Source organism: Dasypus novemcinctus, chromosome 9 (assembly GCF_030445035.2).
Source record: "Dasypus novemcinctus isolate mDasNov1 chromosome 9, mDasNov1.1.hap2, whole genome shotgun sequence".
Classification (NCBI taxonomy): domain Eukaryota; kingdom Metazoa; phylum Chordata; class Mammalia; order Cingulata; family Dasypodidae; genus Dasypus; species Dasypus novemcinctus.
In genome coordinates, this window is record NC_080681.1 from 93,491,508 (window position 1) to 93,512,633 (window position 21,126).

The following is a 21,126-nucleotide window of genomic DNA, read 5'->3' on the forward strand; positions in this document are numbered from 1 at the left end:
TGGAAGGATAAAAGGTAGATGGAAGGTGAAAAGGGGACCCACCTCTTTTCTGGAACTCTCTGGTGTAGGAGCTGGGCCAAATGGTGAGAAAGAACAAAAATATTTTTTCCCATCTCCCAATTTTTCAAATTTCAGTGTAGTAAAGGCTGCTGACCACTGACAATGAACCTGGTCTGGTATCTGAGTCCCCGCCTTGGACAGACGTCTTTGCAAAGAAACCTGCTCAACCCCAACTAGGTGTGCTCAGTGGCTGGAGGCAAGGTGGGTGCCAACACCAACACTCCTCAAGGAGCACAGATTCAACATCCCTAATTGCCCAATAGAGGGAAAAAACCATTCAGGAGAGTAAGCTTTACCTGCTGGGTCTGCACCCCAAAGGCTGGAGGTGGAGAAATGGCTGCTGGGCAGAGCAGTCGAGCTGGCTAAGATACTGTCTTCGGCCTGCTGCCCCGAGCTACACAGGGAAGGCACCCCTGCCCCTTGCCAGGCAGGGGGAAGGGCCTCTATAAAGGCTCAGGCCCTGCCCCTCTGCAAGGTGAAACAGCATACCCAGCACCCCTGATTCTTTTCATCTCCATATGCTGAGAACCTGAATTTGAAGGCTTTTGGAAAATTCCTACTAGAAAGGCTCCCTTGTTAGTCTGTAAGCAAATAAGCAGGTCCATCACCTGAGGCTGCTCACCGGGAGGGGACCCTGGCACTGCCAGGATGGGGGCTTACACACAGGCACACCCAGCATCACACATGGACATCATCTACCTGGCCAATGGCCCAGAGAGAAGTAAAAACCAGTCACGTCTCTTATTCTGCATTATTTATTTCTTAAGTTAGAGCGTATACAGCAAATCCAGCCAGAATATAGTAGGCCCTTCGCTGTGCCTACTGTTATATCAGGTTAAGAAAATACCTTTCCATATTGCATTTCAAGTGCAGTAACACCATTCTGGAAGGAAAAAGTCCTCTTGAACCAAAGCTGTCTATATATGAGAGGGTTTTAGAGGCAGTTTCCCAAAAAAGATTCTTTGTTCTTTTTTAAAGCAACCCCTTGATGCAAGGAGTGTTTCCCAGTTCTAGGGACAGAAAGCACAGCCAGAGGCATGGGGTTTAAATCACGCTTCAGAGAGGCACAGACTTCTTGCTGTTTCATGTGATAGCAAATCAACTGTGCCTGTGGATAACATGGTTGGCACTGAAAGTCCCCACAGCTCGGGGCAGCGTCAGGATTTTGACCCTGGTTTCACTGCTCTGGGTGGCAAGCAATGCCTTCAAGTTACCAGCACCAAAGTGTTATAAATACTAGCTAAAAATATCTCTCCATGTTTAGTAAGTCCACATGGCAAACTTTTTATAATAAGGGTCTAGACATCCAGGGAATAGCAACAGGTAAGCACTCAAATCCACAATGACACGAGGTAGTTGGAGAAACATGGTGATGATGGGGCACTCGGCCAGCCCCACCCGTCATCAGCTCCCTTCCACGCCTTCTATCCTCTTCTTAGAAACTCAAGAACCGCAAAGTAGAGTGTCAGACAACAGGCAGTACCCCGTGTAGAAGAGTTAATATACATGATGGGACATGCAAGTAACAAAGTTTTCTAAATACCTTCCCCCGTAATAAAATAATTTTAATAAAAACATAATTTAAAGGAAGTGTCAAAAAGCTGAGTGTAAAATCAAAGTTGTAAACTCCATCTGAAGGCTGTCTTGAAGAATCAGTCCTGTTGAAAAAAAAAAAACAAAACACTTCAGTAATTCTTTTTTTTTTTTTTTAAAGATTTTTATTTATTTATTTAATTCCCCCCCTCCCCCGGTTGTCTGTTCTCTGTGTCTATTTGCTGCATCTTGTTTCTTTGTCCGCTTCTGTTGTCGTCAGCGGCACGGGAAGTGTGGGCGGCACCATTCCTGGGCAGACTGCACTTTCTTTCCCGCTGGGCGGTTCTCCTTATGGGTGCACTCCTTGCGCATGGGGCACCCCTACGCGGGGGACACCCCTGCGTGGCACGGCACTCCTTGCGCGCATCAGCACTGTGCATGGGCCAGCTCCACATGGGTCAAGGAGGCCCAGGGTTTGAACCGCGGACCTCCCATGTGGTAGACGGACGCCCTAACCACTGGGCCAAGTCCGTTTCCCCTTCAGTAATTCTATGACGTATATTAAGCTAGAAGAGTCAGGACTCACAATCAGCTACTATGCAGAACTCTGCGTGTTTTTCACTGAAAAACAGGTAGTAGGAGCCAAATGTGAAGCTAAATTTCTAATTCCTACAGAAGCATACATTTTCAAGATCTTTTACTGACGTCAACCTCGGCACCATGCCTTCTTTCTCCATAGCACCCAGCCTCTTAACAGTACAGCCAACAGGGAATTCTCTACTAAGAGAGGCAGTGAGGAAGTCCCTATCACTGACCACTTCTCTACCTCCTTTACTGTCAAAGTTTCCTTTCTCTTTACATTGGTTTCTTCAACTGTCGAACAGCCTATTGCAAACCATCTGGTGGAAAGAATTAATGGGTTTATCTGTGTTAAATGTTCACCTGTCAGAGCAAGCCACTAAGGCTGCCTCCTGATACTAACCTACTTCTCGTGCCTGCTGATTATTCAAGGTTAAGGGCAAGAGCTAATCGACAAGGCAGAAGGGAAAACACCGTGAGCCCACAGAGATAAGCCCTGACTCAGAGCAGGATGCCCCACACGGCGGGCCACTCGTATCCCTGGTTCTCCTTCCAGAGCTCACTCCCAACACCCTTCTGATACCTCGACCAGCAAAATCTGTGCTTCTGCCAATACAGCCTACTCAGCTATCTTATGAGGACTTACTAGAGTTCATGGGAGTACACGTGGTTATGGCACTTGATAAGCTTACAAACCATGTCACCATAAAGACAAATACCCCCAATGTGTTCTATTAGTGTTTGGAGTTTTGAAGGATTTACAGACTAAGCAGCAACTAACTAACAAAGCTCTGTTTTATAAGCATTATTGACTTTAAAGCACTTCCTGAGGGAAACTTGAGTTTCTGCAAAAATGGCAAATACAACAATGTCACACCTGCCACCTCCTTCAAGATCTCCAAGTCTGTGGCCACATGAAATAACAAGGGTCTAAGAATCCAGGTCCCCCAGAACTGATCAGATTGGCATTGAATGTGGCAGTTAATGAGGCAATTAGTTAGAAAGCAATTGCCCAGTGACTGGTTCCCCCCACCCCCTCCCCTCAGTGCAGTCCTCCAGGGCGTGATGATACAACAGAAACTGGAGGAGACCCCTGAGCGTGCCAGCCTGTTGCTGAGACTTACATGATATTCCTGCAATCCTAGCATGCTATCATCACTAAAAAAATTAAAGCCTCAAAATATTACATACCAGAATCAGTCATGATTTATTGATGGAAACTTCAACTCAGTGATTTCAGAGTCAGGGGAGCTGCTTCCACTTCTGTCGCTGTAGGTGTCCCTGTAGAATTCAGATGGTTTATTCATCATGTCCTACCCAAAATCCACTTTACTTCCTGTTTTGTAGCCACCATAACTTTAGGGACACTTGTCTGCACAGAGCAGGAATCAGAAAGACTCCTGAGTACATTATATATTTAGTGTGAGGCAGTAGAGGGGTTTTTTCTTCTTCTTCTTTTTTTTTTTTTTTGAGGTGCCGGAATTGAACCTCGGACCTCTTATGTGGGAAGCCGACACTCAACCACTGAGCCACATCGGTTACCCTGAGGGGTTTTCTTCTTTTAATTACAAAACATTTTTATATTTCAATCTTGGCCATCATTTCAGAGTGACTAACTGGTTTCCCATAACAGTAGCAATGGGGTATGAAATCCACCCTGTGAAAACCAAAGTTGCCCCTGCCATAGACCACAGTGTCTTACTGCCAGATGGGATGAGGCCAGGGTCACTGGAACCCAGATGCTGAGGAGCCAGCTTGGCCACCACACTAGGGGAACAGCAGGGGGCAGTCCAGACACAGTCTAAGCAAGCCCTGGGGCAGGACTGGTGTGAACAGGGGAAGGAGCACACCACTGCCTTTCAGCAGCTCAGCAGGAAAGACTCATCGTTAACGACTTAGTGACCTCCCCAAGGACCAGCGAGGACGCAGGGCTGAATAGTGAAGTGAGAGTGACCCCACCTGGGTGAGAGCCTGCAGCCTTTCTGGAGGTAATGCGGGAGCCTCCCCACGGAGGCCAGAAGGAGGCCAAAGTATGGCGGAGAAGGCTTGATAGGTCTGGATAGGAACTCAGGGTGGTACTGAACCCCAACAAAAAAAGGATGATCTGAAACAAATCCAAGAGTTTCATTAAGAATGGTACACATAAAAGGTAAAGGCACAAGACAAAAATCTTGTTAAATGTTTCATGTTTCCATAGACCCTAAAATTACTTGAAAATACCTTCTTAATTTGAACCTAGGTAGAAGGTAACCCCAAAGCATGAGCTCTGATGCCCTTGCCTCTACTTGAAGGGCTCTCGTCTCCCAGGTCCCTGCCCCAAGCTTCCCTAGCTCCCATGACTTCCACAGGACTGTACCCCACAGTGCCATAAGAGCCCAAGGAACTTTTCTACCAGGTCCTAGCTCTCATTTTACAGAGCAAGGAGCTGAGAGCAGAGGTTGAACGGCTGCCCAAGGCAGGCCATGATGCAAGGACGAACTCCAAGGGCTGCACATGCCTATACACCAAGACCTGCCCCTCGCACCACTGTGCTACTTCCTAGAACTCTTAGCTCCTGGGAAGCAATATACATTTTTAGATTTTTCCATGTGCCAAGAAAAACTAAGTTTTCCATCTGAAATAAAACTGCCCAAATAATCACCTTCCAACTCCACAATTTCCATTCTTTCTCCTTCGACATCTTGCCCAACAAACTTCAAGCCTTGCTCTTCCAAACACTTTTTCAAGACTGGATTCACCTGTTGAAGCATGAAAAATAATACTGCTGGCTTCTTGGCTGTGTTTCCAGAGTAACAGAAAGGACGACACAGAGCTCACATCCTCACCTCAAATCTATGGCGGTGCCTCTCTTCCAAGTAGTCTGGATCTCCGTAGAGTTTTCCTGGCAAAAAAAAACAAAACAGCACACTGGAGGTAAAGAACGCTGATTTCACACATGCAAAAAAATGTGTTCATGACCACATCCTGCTTTCCACTTTACTTAAGTCTTATCTACAGAGCAGGGCCTTTTGAAGGTTACTTCTAGGAATCCCTGCCAACCAGTTATCTGCTTTTAAAAGCACAATTTAGACTAATTCTTGAGCTTCTGACTCTTTTCTGATAACTCTAAGGAAAACTAACAGAAACAGACTCTAGCTGTCACCTTCAAACAGATTATTTACTACAGTACAAAGCACTCTTCTGCTGGAAACTGCTTTGTAAAAGAAATCTGAACATACCAAGAGGCCGTCGCCCTGAGAAATGTGGGGAAGGCAGACATTTTAAGAGCTATACAAGATGACACTCAGGCCGACCCCATGCAGTTCAAGTCAAGCCATCAAAGGTCATTTACACGGGGTGGGGGGGCAGGGGGCTGCTGCTTCACTAACCCATTTGTGACTGCCAGGTGAGATTTCCAAACCACAGCACATTAGAGGTGAAAAGGACTTGAGGCTCACCTACAAGTGATTCTCAGAACTCCCAGATAGCCACAGTGGAGCCAGTGCTATTAGAATAAAAGTGGAATTTTCCCAGTGGGCAAGAAAAGAAAATCTGGATAATCTGCTTCGATATTTTCCCATCCCAAAACTTCCCTTAATCTTTGGCACCTCTTAATACTTCATTATACTGGTAGTTTCAGACAGTTCAACCTAATATAGGTAACAGATTGCCGTGGATTTAACCGAACTGCCTCTTTCTGGTGAGCTGCCCACACCCAAGGTCCTCCAGCACTCTGACCACAGAGCTTGTGGCCTTTCCAAGACCTACACTGCCCCTGTGGCTATACAGTGTATTCTAGAAGTGAAGGCAGAGGAGGGAGGTCAAAAAGCAAGAACAAAACCAAAAAAGCCAGCATGACTCTTCAGAGCTACAGCACCGCCCCAAGACACGCATCCTGGACGAGCCGGGCTAAAGGCCTGGGCCAGGACAAGGTGGCTCTTACTCATGACCGAGTTCTTGGTCTGGAACAGGGTTCTCCTCTTGCCCAGCCTCATGGTTCCGCCCATCTGCCCAGGATTGTGTTCTGGCATGTCTATGACCTGGAGAGGTTCAGAAAACAAACATGAGCTACCACACTCTCCTTTGGTTATAAGACAGACAGCCTTCATCGAAGGATGTAGGTCAGTGAGCAGTTCCACTTCCCCAGCCTTTCCTCCTAAGAGGCACTTTGTCCCAGGGGAAAATATCCCCCCAGCCCCAAAGATCCTTTTAAATCTTTTTTTGGGGAGGGGTTTAATACTTCAGCCTGTCCTCATGATCGGCAAGACTGGACCTAGCAGCTCCTTCCTCGGGCCATTCCTGCCCAAAGCTCTTGGGTCACACATGCTACTGATTCCAGCACATTCTAATAACAATAAACACAGCAGAGTAAAAATGATACCATATATGCTAGAATACAACAGGTTTGTCTCCTCTACTGGAATAATAAGCTGCTCAAAGGCAAGAGACCTTCATCCTCGGGTTCCCCAAGCAGGCACCCAGGAGCTCAATTAGCAAACGTTCATGGCAGGGTTAAGGGGGATGGAGGAGTCTGGTTCCCAGAGTGACAGTCCCACGCACCTCCCAGGCCATGCTCCTGAGCGCCTTCTCGAGGGCCTCGAGGACCTTCTCACTCCCACTTTAACACTCTGCCCTTCTCCTCCAGAGGTCTCAGTATCAGCAAAGTTCATTTCACGTCAACAAACATATACTGATGCTGTTTTTGTGGGACCAAGAACCTTGTTATCTTGTTGACCACAGTGTCCTCAGGAGTAAGAACAGCCCTGAGCACATGGGAGGTACACAAACACCATTTGGTAAATGTGGGAAAAAAAACAGACGCCCTTGCTTCCCATCATGCCTGGGCTGCGAGTTCCAGTGGGCACAGGCATATGCCTGGACCGCGAGCCTGGACAACGCAGGGGCTAGGTAGGTATCCATCCCTCGACCAGAGATTCAACATGAGGTAAGCCAGCCTGGAAATGCTTTGGTCACCCTTTAAGTAGCACTTTATTCCAGCAGTTCTTTAGGAATATGCTTCTCTCCCAGGCCTGTTGCTGGGTGTAAATGAAGTCATAAATAAAGTGCTAAGCACAGTACTTGGCACACGGTAAGTCCTTTAATCAGTGCTCCTGGGAGCTGAATGGAGCCGAGAAGGTGAATTATTTTAATCAGGAATTTCCCCAGTCAGCTGTATTGATAACTGCCTTAAAAATGCACTGTCTTAAAAACTTAAAAGTTTCTCCTATATGGTCGATCTGAAAGATCAAGACATCAAGGTCTTGCTTGGGTCATGAGCGGGACCAATATTCTCACTTCCCATTCTCCACCATCAACCACCAACATAAATGGCCCCTTCCACCACTTCTAAGCCATGCTGAGGCGCAGACATGACTCACCACAGGATGACTCGTCTTAGGGTCGAATTCTGTAGAATTGGCATCTGAAAAACCAAAAGACTTGTGTTACAAAGATAGTTAAAAATAAAAATTATTTACTTAATAGTTTCACTCCTAAGCTCGAAGTCAAAATTTCTTTCCTCAGTTTAAAATCATTCAATGATAAAATCATTCAATGATAGAGTTTAAAAACACTAGGGATAGCTTTTTTATGACTTCAAATACTCAGCACAAACACGGGTGCATTTTTTTCTATTAAATCTGCAACTCTTTGGGAAGTCAAGCTGTATAAAATGGGGAGATCAAAACTAATGGAATAACCTAACACTTTTTGAATAGATAAAGCATCCTTGTGATAGTTTTTATATTGTCATCTTTTCCACTTCTTATTTTAGACTGTATCTCTCCAAGATGCACAAGTACTACTTCTCCTAAATTTCTTTCATTTTCAGCATCTAAAACATTGGCTTCCTCAATTGCCTCCAATAGCTAAATTGAAATGAACTGATCTCAAAATCCAAATCTCTTTCACGGTATTAAAAATAACTTTTCCATCCTATACTGAATTTACCATCTAATCGTAAGCAAAACTGCTAAAGACTAAAAGGAAAAGAACCGATTTCCTAGCACTGTGTGTCCAGTCTTTCTGGGTGAATGCTATGTATTGTTCTCCTCCAGGGCCCGAACCAAGGCCAGGTCTCAGCTGACAGGGAAGCTCATTACCAGGTCACTCACCAGGCTGGGAACCTGAGTAGGAGGCAGTGGCAGTGGGTGGGGGGCTATGAGAGGGCCCAGGGTGCCTAAAAGGCCAGTTCTGGGGTGGTGGTGCTAAGACAGTACATGCCAGGAGTTATAGGACCAGAAAGCAAAGGCCACAGGGCCTAGCAACCTGAGCCACCACCCCCACCCCCACGCCAGGGTTATTTTAAAGCAGCATCTCAGAAAAATGGCAAAACGGGAATCTAGCCCTAAGAGTAAGCTGGCCACAGAATCATTTACACTTTGCAAAGCCTATTATATTCCTTTAGGTTGCTTCATTTTTCTTAGAACTTATAAGATCTTCCTAGAAACCTCGTACTCACCAGTTGGGCTAAAGAGAGTAAGGAGCCGTGGCAAACTATCACAGTGGTGCCCCTGCGACCCACCTCCCGGTACTCACACCCTTGTGTAGTCCCTTCCCACACTGCCTCCCAAGCATGATGCAAGCAGAGGCTGGTTAAGTTCTTGCACACTGGGCTTGTTTTTTGGGAGCCAGTTGCTATACAGTGAAAAAGTGTGGGTTTAACTAGCGAAAGAAGAACTGCCATCTCAGCTGGCCCTGCCCTGCCTGAGCGCAACACACAGCTGAATGAGGGCAGAGTGCCCTTGGGTATACCACAAGGAGAAGGAAAACTGCCCAGCCAAGTCCGGTCAACCCACAGAGCACCAAGAAGCCAGTCAATGGTACTTGATGCACTACATTTTAGAGTGATCTGTTACACAGCAACAGGGTGTTGGTTGGGTGAAGAGACGCTATTACTGACTGTGTCCTATTTTCCAAGCACTGTGCTAGGACAGTACCTGTAGTATTTCAATGAGTTCTTACAAATGTATATGGAATAGGTATGATTATTATCCCCATTTTACAGAAGAAATGACAGCCCAGAAAGGCCAAGTACCTTGCCTAAAATCACACAACTAGTAGGTGATAAAGTCAGAATTTGAGCCCAGGTTTGACCAGCTTCAGAGCCAAGGTTTAGTGCCTGCATAAGTCTCACTTAGCTCAGAGTTTTCTCGCTGGTCACCAGCTCGGTTGATGGTGGCCATGGTAACCAAAGTGAGAGAATCTCAAGAACAGGAAATTCAGAGACAGAAAGCCAAGGTCACTTGATCAGCTTGGCGGAGCTGTGCTTTACCGCAATAAACACAGTAGTTTCCTCTTTACTGAGCCTAGTGAGGAACTCAGAAACCAGGCCTGTCTTTGCCACAGGCCCCAATTACCTGATACACAACATGCTTCATGCCCTCCCAAGAAAAATTTAAAGTTTTCCTATGAACACTTACCTTGCCATCCCAGCACATTTCTTGAAAATTCAACCACTGCCAACTGCATTCCTAAGCACACACCTTCCAAGTGGAGAAGAAAAACAAATGAATCTCCATTGAAAAGGCATCTCCAACCTTTCCTCCAACCTGCCATGGACTTTGGGTTCCATGTGCTCACAGAGCAATAATCACAAACTCTCCTCATGACCTGCAGTAAACGAGCACCCCCTACCATTTATTCTTCACCAACACCAGAATCCAGAAACTGGGTCTAAGCATAGACAGGGATTCCAAGTGTTGCAAAGTTACTGAATTTTAGAGATAAGCAACATCCTTTTCAGTGCTTAAGAATTCAAGTTTTCTTATCTTCATTAAGTTCCCATTTATAACTGATCAAGTTTTAAATTACTAAAATGTACAGGCCCAGAAGCATCCTAAATCCCTTCACCCATCGATTATTAGCTGGCATTCCAAGTGAGGAGAAGATAAAGTTCCATCTCAAAGGTACTGCCGAAGAGTTAGGTTCATTAAATGGACAGGATTTCTGAACCAATATGTCATCCATCTCAAATGCCATGACATTTACATATAGCTCACAAACTTATAATTTCCATTTTAAAGGAGAGTTTGAATAACTTCCTAACAGAACCAAAAAGGCTTCTACTTGAACTGCTGTCTAGAAAGGCTGCATCTTTAGTCTGTTTCAAAATTCTCCTTGTTTTATTTACAGGTTCCCATGCAGCACCTTTTCTTGTTCTTTCCTACTTAAGGAGTGCATTGTACCCTACTGATTGGACTGGGAGAGAGTGTAAACTACAATGTAAACTATAATTCATGCTGGGTAGCAGTGCTCTAAAATGTATTCATCAATTGCAATGAATGTACCACACTAATGAAAGAAGTTGCTGATGTGGGAAAAGTGGGGGTGTGGGGAGTGGGCCATATGGGAATCTGCTGTATTTCTTTTAATGTAACACTTTGTGTGAGCTATGTATCTTTTAAAAATAAATTAAAAATATATTAAAAAAGCAAAACAAAAAAAAAAACAGTGCATTATATAGCTCCTTACCCAAAAAAGGCTTTTTCTGTTTCCGGGCCCAGGCAATTGCTTGAATTTTTCCTTCTGTTCCTCGAACACCAAAACCTCCTGGAACCAGCACACCACTGCACAAGAGAACAAGCCATGTGGTCACACACCTTTTCCATCATACTGAAACTATGTATTTTGCTACTGGGACTGGGACAGTGTTACTTAAAGACTGCCAATGAGCTGTATGCAAAACCATGGCCTTTCCTTAATAATGTTAAAAAGCACTTAAAACAAATGAAAAAAAATTACAGTCTACATAACTGTAATAATGCTAACACACCCTTAATATTAGTAAGTCTCCCAGACACAGATCCTTTCATCATTTTTAACATATATGGATAGAAACCCTATTTTACTTCTCGGCTTAAAGCTCCCCTTTTGTTAGCCAGCATTTCTGTGTATGCTGGAGTAGGAAGGGGCCTTTCCACATCAGCTCAATGTGCTGTATAGACCAAAAATACCAATAATAGCTGTAGTGCTTCTGTAATATTCAGTTGTTCCGGGGAACTAAAATATTATTTCTAGATTTTGCTATAATAAAGAAAACCTACCAGGGAAGCAGACATGGCTCAACTGACAGAGTGTCCGCTTACCATAGGGAGGGTCCAGGGTTCAATACCCAGGACCTCCTGACCCATGTGGTGAGCTGGCCCATGCACAGTGCTGCCACGCCAAGGAGTGCCGTGCCACACAGGGCTGCCCCACATAGGGGCGCCCCACGCGCAAGGAGTGTACCCCGCAAGGAGAGCTGCCTCGTGTGAAAAAAAAAGCGTAGCCCACCCAGGAGTGGCGCCACACACTCAAGAGAGCTGACACAGCAAGATGGTGCAACAAAAAAGAGATGCAGTTTCCCAGTGCCACCTGACAATGCAAGTGGACACAGAAGAACACGCAGCGAATGGACACAGAGAGCAGACGATGGGGGGAAAGGGGAGAGAAATAAATAAAATAAATCTTTAAAAAAAAGAAAACTAAGAGTCTACTGATGGTTACTCATCAAATGTTCTGGATGAAAAATCTTAAAATAAGCCTCATCAGCAGATATATACAGCAAGCTATGGCAATAAAATTAGAACAAGTTTTCTTCAGTCAACTATGTTGGTAAGCTGTTATTTTTGCAATGCTTGAATCATAGAATATGTAGTATTTTCAATAATCAAAAAATATTTAAACAAGTAGACTACTTAACACTAGCACACAAAGCACAGTACTTTGTTTACTGAAAACAGAGAAAAACCCTGGAAACCTGAGGTAGAGAACACTCCTTACTGAGCACTGCAGAGCTTCTGCCAAGCTTCATGATACCGTACGGGCTCTTCTTGCAAGGTGCTAGGCTCCAGGTCTGTGGAATCTATGTACTGGGGTTGTTCAAACAGGAGAGAAAGAAGCAGGCTCATGACTGCAAGGTTGTGTTCTCATGTAACTTTTAAATAATATCAATGTCCCATCTTTCTTAATTTTAAAATAAAGTTTTAAAATAATTTTAATACACTTAAAATTTCAAAATAATATAAAATTCTTTCTTATATTTTAAAAGTCAAGTTTTCCTCAAAATCACCCAACTTCCAAGGCCAGCTCTCTATCTGTACTGTACTCTCATCTCAAGGATCTCGTCTCAGCTAAGACACTAGAGTGGGTGCTAAGCTAAAGTGTTCTCTGTTCAAATGTCATTCTCCCCAGGCCAACTTCTGCCCAGATTTTCCCCATTTCTTTCAACTTCATTGAGCTAGCATTTACACAGAATAAAACATAAGCATTCTAACTGTACACTCTGGTGAGTTCTGTCAAATGTACACACCCTTCAAGACACAGAATATTACTATGCTCCCCAAAATTTCCTTCTGCCTCTCGGCAAACACCTCCCTACCTCTTGTCCCAGGCAGCCACAGACACGATTGGCCTGCCTCCTCTAGAACTTCCCATAAATGGAATCATACAGTACATAGGCTTGTATGTCTGGCTTCTTTTGCTCAGTACGATGTTTCTGAGATTCACCTGTGCTGCTGGTTGTGCCAGTAGTGCCTTCCCACTGTGCAGTAGTTCTCCATTGCATGAATATACCACACTGCATGAATATACCATCCACCTATTGTGGACATTTGTTTTTTCCAGATTTTGGCTTTTACGAATAAGCTGTCCATTTGTATGCAACTCTTTTCTGTGGATAAGTATTTTCATTTCACAAGATCTATCTTGCTGGTCATATGGAAAGTGTACATTTAGCTGCATATGAAATTGCCAGATTGTTTTCTAGAAGTGGTTTTATCATTCTGCATTCCCACCAGCAAAGCATGAGTGCCCACATCCTCACCAACACGTTGAGCCACTGTTTTGGTGTGTGTTGGTATCTCACAGTGGCTCACTGCACTTCTATAACCACTAAAAGTGATGAGCATCTTTTCAAGTATGTCATGTGCATCTTCTGTGAGAAGTGTTCAAATCTTTGACCAACTTTTTAAAAATTAATTTATTGAAGTATATCACTCATACATAAACAATAAGTGTATAACAGTTGTGAACTTACAAAGCAAACATATGTAACATCATACAGGACTCTCATAACTCACCCTACCACCAATAACTTACATTGTTGTTAAACTTTTTTAACTAATGACTAAATAGCATAGTCAAAATATTACTACTAACCAAAGTATTTTCCCCCAACCAACCCTAATATTACCTTTCTATCATATATGAACATACATCAACAAGTGTATAGTAAAAGGTGTGAACTTACAAAGCAAACATGGATAACATGACACAGGGGTCCCTCCCATACATGAACCTCCACCAACACCTTGCATTGTCATGAGACATTTGTTACAAATTATGAAAGAATATTGTCAAAATCTTACTACTAATCATAGTCCTTATCTTACATTTGGTGTGTTTATCCCCCAAACCACCCTATTATAATTTTTTCAATATTTTTTTTTGACAGAAGTTGTAAACTTATAAAACAATCATGCACATATGCAGAATTCCTAAACAACACCCCTCCATCAATACACCACACTGAGGTGGAACATTTGCTACAGATAATATCATCTGATTGTTACCATGTCCATAGTGTACATTTGGTTCACATTTTCCATACTGCCTCATTATCAACACAGTACATCTTTCACATAGATGCAAGAATATTATATTGTTACTGTTAACCACAGTCCATAGGTCACTCCAGCTATATTTTTCCCATGCCCCTCCACATTCCCAACACCACGCAGTAGTGATGTACATTTGCTCTAGCTCACAAAGGACACTCTTTTACATGTACCATTAACCACAATTCTCATCCACCTCTTGCTTTACTATTTCCTAGATAATTCTCTAGCATTCTGTCAATTGGCATTAACATACCTAGACTACCATTTTCAGCCACATCCCCATTTATAAACTAGCTGTTACTCACTATGTGTTACCATTCACTCTATACATTTCTACACTTTTACAGTACAGCTAATTAAAACTTCTATATACATTAAACATCAATAGTCCATCTCAGTCCTCCTCTTAAGTCCTTTAAGAATCCACCACCTACCACCAGGTCTTGAAGATATTTTCCCACAATTTCTTCTAGAAGTTTTATGGACTGTTTGGCCCAAGCTGTGTGGATTTGACAGGCTAGTCAAAAATCACTTGACCAAACATGTGAAGGTCTGTTTCTGAACCATAAATTTGGATCCATTGGTCTATGTGCCTGTCTTTATGCCAGTACCATACTGTTTTTACGACTATAGTTAGGTAATATGATTTAAAGTCTGGAGGTGAGAGTTCGCTCTTCATTTTTAAGGAGTTTCTGGCTATTCAAGACCCCTTACCCTTTCAAATAAATTTGATAATTGTGTTTACATTAAAAAAAAACCAAAACGCTGGTGGAATTTTTATTGGGATTGCATTAAATCTGTATATCAATTTGAGCAAAACTGACATCTTTATGATATTTAGTCTTCCAATCCATGAGCATGGAATGTTCTTCCAGTTATTTAGGCCTTTTTTCTTTGAACATCAAGTTACAGTTTTCTGAATACAAGTGCTTTATGTCATTGGTCAAGTTTATTCCTATTTGAATTTTATCTGTCATATTTTATTTTCCCCACTCTTTTGACAATTTTGGCTCATTTTATTGATATAATCTTCATTTTAGACTCTCTTCTAGGCCTTTCTCTCCTATCTTTTCTTTTTAGGTTCTAGCACACCCTTTGGCATTTCCTGAAAATCTGGTCTCTTGGTTAGAAATTCTCTCAGTTTCTGTTTATCTGTGAATATTCTAATCTTGCCCTCATTTCTGAAAGACAATCTTGCCGAATATAAGATTCTTGGCTAGAAGTTTTCCTCTTGTAGTATCTTAAATATATCAGACCACTGTCTTCTTGCCTCCATGGTTTCTGATGAGAAATCAGCACTTAATCTTATTGGGTATCCCTTATATGTTATGCATTGCTTTTCTCTTGCTGTTCTCAGAATTCTCTTTGTCTCTGGCATTTAACATTCTGATGAGTATGTGTCTTGGAATTGGTCTATTCGGACTTTTTCGGATGGGAGTACATTATGTTTCTTGGACATGGATATATATGTCATGCAATAGGGTTGGGAAATGTTATTTTTTCAAATATTCAAATATACATTATTTCTTCAAATATTCCTTCTGCCCCTTTTCCCTTCTTTTCTTCTTCTGTGACACCTATGACACATATGTTTGTAGGCCTTTTGCTGTCATTTAGTTCCCTGAGACCTTTTTCAATTTTTTCCATTCTTTTCTTCACCTGTTCTTTTGTATGTTCACTTTCAGAGGCCATTTCTTCAAGCTCACCAATCTTTCCTTTTCCTTCCTCAGATCTGTGATTATATGACTCCAATGTTATTTTAATTTCATTTATTGCATCTTTCACTCCCCTAAGATCTGCTATTTTTCTATGTATGCTTTCAAATTCTTCTTTGTGCTCATCCAGTGTCTTCTTAATATCCTTAAATCTCTTTAACCATCTCATTGAATTTATTAAAGAGATTTGTTTGACTATCTATGATTAGTTGTCTCAACTCCTTTATGTCATCTGGAGGCTTAACTTATTCCTTTAGCTGGGCCATAGCTTTACGTTTCTTGGTGTGGACTGTAATTTTTGTTGGTGTCTTGGTATCTGGATTACTAGAGTATTTATTCTGGGTGGTTTTTCTCTTTAGTTTAGGGCTTCCTGCCATTTCTCCCTTGCTGTCATGCAGTAGGAGCCAAGGTTGTAAAAAGCTATGGAGGCTCAAGCTGCCCTCATTGTGCCAGGGACTAATGAAGCTTCTCCCAACTTTCTCCTTTGCCAGGGGTAGGGACAGTCACAACTGTGTGGAATAATCCAAGTTGTGCAGGCCTAGGCTGTAGTTGCCTAGAGACACTAATGAAGCTTCATGCCCCTTTCTCCCCTGCCTCTGGCAGGGATGGAGCTGCAGATGTGGGCAGCAATCCATGCAGTATGGGTCCAAGATGACTGCAGTTGCCCTAGTAGACTTCTGATTTTCAGTCTGTGCCAGCCAAAGGTACCTGCAGTTAACTGGATAGGCTGGTGTGGAGCCCACCAGCCTCCTCCCTGCCAGAGGTGGGGCTGAAGCCTTGTCTAGGGCTGCAGACCGATCTGGGTGAAAGAAACCAGTTCCTACCGTCACTGTGATTTTGGGTCAATCCGGCTTCCCCTCAGGCTGGGGGTGGAATCAAATGGCAGCCACTGGCCTCTTTCTGCCTTGGGCAGATTCACACCCTAGCTGTTCCCAGGGTTTTATCTTGGCCAACAGAGCCTACCAATCAGTAGCCAAAATTTGCAGCCAACCGCCTCCTCCTCCCGTTTTTGGGAAATGGAGCTTCCATTCCAGGCACAGAATAGCTCCTGTGGCTCGTGCTGCCAGAGTAGGATAATCACCGGCCTCCATGGCTTGGCCAGTAATTTCCTAGAGAGACTGGCGCAGGTCTCCGCAGCTTCCTCTCCACTGGAGTTGGTGCTGGGGCCTAGTCTAGAACGGCAATCTCATCTAGATGGAAAGAAGCCGGTCCCTACCAGCACTGTGATTTTCAGTTCGCCCCACTTCCCCTCGTGCCAGGCATTGTGTTAAGATGGCAGCTCCCGGCCTCTTTCTGACTTGGACAGGCTCAAACTTTAGCTGTTCTCGGGATTATACTTTAGCCTGCTGAATTTACTCATCAGTAGCTGAAGTTGGTGCCCAACCATCTCTTCCTCCACTGTTTTTGGGAAGTGGAGCTTTCCATTCCAGCCATGGAACAGCTCCCGAGGAGGCTTGTGCCTCCAGTGGAGGATGGGCACTGGCTTCCATGGTGTGGAGCACTCTATTTTAGAGTTTTCTTTGCAGATAGGCAGTCTCGTCCTTTCATTCCTTCAAGGATGTGGCATGATGTTCTTCTGGCCTCCTGGAGCCCCCAAACAGGTGCTTCAGCTAGCTCCAGATAGCTCTGGGTGTTTACTAACTGCCCTGTAGCAGGAGCTGACTCTAGGAGTTCCTTACTCTGATACCATCTTGCTGGTTTCAATCTCTGACCATTTTTAAAGTTAGGTTGTTCATCTCTAAATTCCTGTGTATGAGCTTAGAGATTTCCTTCAATCAGACTTATCTTCCTAAAATCAACTTGAACCATCACTTCACAGTTTAAAAACCTTTGTGATCCTTCTCAAAGCTATTCCTCTTCTACCTAATATCCTGCAATCACTTTCCGTGAACCTCAGAGTAAGAGTGGGCTTGACCTAATTCATGGAAATCATGGCTGAGCCCTCTCCCGCCTGTCTCCAACCTTCTTCCATCCTGAGTTCCCAATTATTCCACATCTCCAAGTTCTTGAGTTTTCAGTCTGAGCTAACACATACAGTATTTACTATATGCCAAGCACAGTCTGAAATACTTTATTACTTTATATCATCTCATTTAATCCTTACAACAATCTGATCAGGAAGGTACTATCAATATCTCTTTGTAGAGGAAATTGAGGCACAAATTAAGTAACCTCCTCAGGGATATATACCTCGTAAGCAGAAGTGCCAGAATTTGAGCCCTGCTTGCCTGGCTCCAGAGCCCACACTGCTGACCTTGACACTTTAGGCAGAGCCAGGTAGAGCCATAGCCCTGCCATTCGACCTGCTCAGCTTCTGCCCACCACGCTACAGGCCAGAACATAGTGATGACTACTTACTGAGTGCTTCCTTGGTTCCAGGCACTGGCTGGATGATTTAACATACATTTCAGAGAAACATCATCACTCTGTGATGGCACCAGGATAGGGATGGAAAGGCATTCCTCATGTGTCCAGAATGGCTTCTAGGCTGTACCATCAATTGTGCTAAGTGCCTCTGTTCCACCAGGGCTCTCCCTTCTTGCGTTACCACAGGGTGATCTTATTTGGTCACCGGACAGATCCAAGTTTTCATGCTCTCTCAGGTTCTATTCTGACCATTTCTCTCCATTATTTCCTGAAAAGGCTCTACTATTCTCTCAAAGCCAGGAGTCAACCAGAATTCTTTTTTATCCCCAAAAAGTCTAAAGCAGATCTATACAGAGCACCTGCCAGGATAAAGCCTACTTCCCTCTTCTTCCCCCTTTGCCCCTCAGCTGTACCTGTGCCACCCTTCCTCCCTACCTTGATTTCCAATTTGTGGTTGATGGCCAATGCAGAGTGCTCCAGAGCTTTAATGACAGAGGCGTATGAGTCTGAGAACTTGGTGTATTTGCCAACGAGGGCAATAGAACAGGTTTCCAGCAAGCGATCATACCTATAAACGAAGGTCAAGAAGGATCCAGTTACTTAGAATGTACATACCCAATTACTTAGAATGTACATATACCATCAGGAGAGCAAACTTGGTTTTAAAAAGTTATGTCTGAGAAGAGCGTAAGGGAAGCAGATATTATCTGACCAGACATGAAGGAACAATTCATAAGAGTTAATGTGACCAGTAAAGCAATAAGACTATTTAACCTAGCTAATTTTTAAAAATACAAATTGAAAAAATACATTTCATATTCCTTAAAATCAACCAAAAACTTCAAAAACTGATAAGTAGAGTCAAGTTTGAAAGAAACTGAGTGATATAAACTAAGAACCACAAAAACGATTATGTTTGCCTGCTCACGAATTCTGTATGTAGATTTTTATATGTAGGAATTTATCCTGATGCTCTGAAATGTCCAAGGGAGGGCAATTAATAATTACATAGGGAAGCAGATGTGGCTCAACCAATTCAACTGGGCTCCTGTCTACCATATAGGAAGTCCAGGGTTTGATACTCAGGGCCTCCTGGTGAAGGCAAGCTGGTCCATGTGGTGAGCTGGCCCACGCGGAGTGCTGGCCTATGTGGAGTGCCACCCCACGCAGTAGTGCCGCCCCGCGCAGAAGTGCTGCCTCACACAGGAATGCTGGCCCACACAGAGAGATGGTGCAGTAAGATGACACAACAAAAAGAGACACAGAGGAAAGATAATGAGAGATGCAACAGATCAGGAAGCCCAAGGTGGTGCGAGAATGATCTCCTCTCTCCTACTCTGGAAGGTCCCAGGATATGGTTCGCAGAGCTGTTTAATGATAATACAAGCAGACACAGAAAAACACACAGCGAATGGACAGAGAGCAGACAATGGAGGGAGGGGGAAGAAATAAATAATCATAAAAAAAATTACATACACAAATATTTACAGCATCATAACTTGTGATAGTAAATTGTCTTAAATTCTTTATGTAACAATGTAGAACATATATATATATATATATATATATATATATAAAAACAGAAATCTGAAAAAACTAAAAAGAAAGGAATAAATTATGGGACACCTCCATAATAGAATATTCTATATTTTTTAAAAACTTTAATTATAAAGTATAATTAATAACAGAGCAAAATGTTTATAACGTTTTACAAAAAAAAGATCATTGGAGATGGTGACCACAGGAGTTGCTGAGGGCAGGGACAGGGAGGAAGAGGTGTGATATGGGGCATTTTCGGGACTTGGAGTTGTCCTGAATGATATGGCAGGGACAGATGCAGGACACTGTATACCCTGCCATAACCCACTGGATGGACTGGGGGAAGAGTGTGAACTATGGCCCAAGCAGTGTGGCAGTGCTCCAGGGTATATTCATCAGATGCAATGAATGTGCCTTACTGATGAAAGGGGATGTTGATGTGGGAGGAGCGGGTATATGGGAACCTCTTATGTTTTTTAACGGAACATTTTATGTGATCTATTTATCTTTAAAAAAAAAAAAAAGAAAATTGTGATGGTTAGGCTATTGTGTCAACTCAGCCAGGTAACTGTCCCCAGTTGTTTGGTCAAGCAAGCACTGGGCTAACTGTAATACAAGGGCATTTATGGACTTTAGTCACCATTGACTTTACTACGGTGGTAGATCATAGATAGCTGGTTATAATTACATCAATCAGGGAGATTGCCATCCGCAATGAGTGACACTTAACCTAATCAGTTGAATGCCTTAAAAGGGGAAGTGATTCCACCATTGAGAGAGAATTTCCCAGCTCATCTTTGGACAGCCAACATCTCCCAGAACTCGTCAAGATCCTTCACTGGACTTTCATCAAAGCTCCTGGTTGCAGCCTGCCTGCAGAACCTGTACTTATGCATCCCCACAGCTGCGTGAGAGACTCTGATAAATCTCTTACTATCAACAGATATCCCTTGTTGATTCTGTTTCCCTAGAGAACCCTAATACAACAGTAATTTAAAAAATAAATAATAATAAAAAAATTATCCTCTATAAGAGATATATAGGATACTTAACAAAATAAGGAAATAGAGAAATTAACAAAACCAAAAGTTAATTCTTTGAAAAGATCAATAAAATTGACAAGCCTTTAACTTGACTGAGAAATAAGAAAACAGAAAAGTTGCAAATTGGGAATGTATCAAATTTGTAAATCATTTTGGGTAGAAATGACATCTAACAATTTTTATTCTTCCATCCATGAGCATGGATTACTCTTCTGTTTAAGATCATCTTTGATTTTCTAGAAAACTATTTATAGTTTTCTGTGTATAAGTCCTTTATATCCTTGCTTAAATTTATTCCTAGATATTTGATTCTTTTAGTTACTATTGTAACGAAAATTTTTTCTTTATTTTTTTTCATATTCCTTATTACTGGTTTACAGAAACACTACTTATTTTCATGTGTTGCTCTAGTATTTTGCCACTTTGCTGAATTCATTTATTAACTCTAGTAGCTTTATTAAAGATTTTTCAGAGCTTTGTATATATAATAAAACTTCTTCCTTTTCAAAAAAAAAAAGATCATGAAACTCTGTCTCTATGTTGTAGTTATATAAAGATATACACGTAAATGGACAGATTAAAAGGCAACATGTCAAACTGAAAATAAGTGTCACAGAGCAGTGGAATGAGTGCTTGCTTCCCAAAATGCTTATTTATATTGTCATGTTGATTTTACAATTAAAATGAGGCACACTCGTTGCTCTGAAACAC

At 42.7% G+C, this 21,126-nt stretch overlaps 1 protein-coding gene across 2 annotated transcripts in view; it reads right to left on the bottom strand.

The window, feature by feature from the left end:
• Positions 1-799: 799 nt before the first annotated feature.
• The window catches only part of CTPS1 (CTP synthase 1), a 40,495-nt gene continuing 20,168 nt past the window's right edge, over positions 800-21,126 (bottom strand). For both annotated transcript variants that reach the window (XM_058303802.1, XM_071217522.1), the window contains exons 9-19: positions 18,269-18,401; positions 11,914-12,002; positions 10,624-10,718; positions 9,573-9,635; positions 7,530-7,573; positions 6,095-6,191; positions 4,998-5,053; positions 4,814-4,910; positions 4,132-4,276; positions 3,364-3,453; positions 800-1,718 (exon numbers count right to left, since the gene is read on the bottom strand). In XM_058303802.1, coding sequence (XP_058159785.1) covers positions 3,369-3,453; positions 4,132-4,276; positions 4,814-4,910; positions 4,998-5,053; positions 6,095-6,191; positions 7,530-7,573; positions 9,573-9,635; positions 10,624-10,718; positions 11,914-12,002; positions 18,269-18,401 — 904 coding nt within the window. In that variant the 3' untranslated portion in view covers positions 800-1,718; positions 3,364-3,368. The remainder of the gene's footprint in view (positions 1,719-3,363; positions 3,454-4,131; positions 4,277-4,813; positions 4,911-4,997; positions 5,054-6,094; positions 6,192-7,529; positions 7,574-9,572; positions 9,636-10,623; positions 10,719-11,913; positions 12,003-18,268; positions 18,402-21,126) is intronic.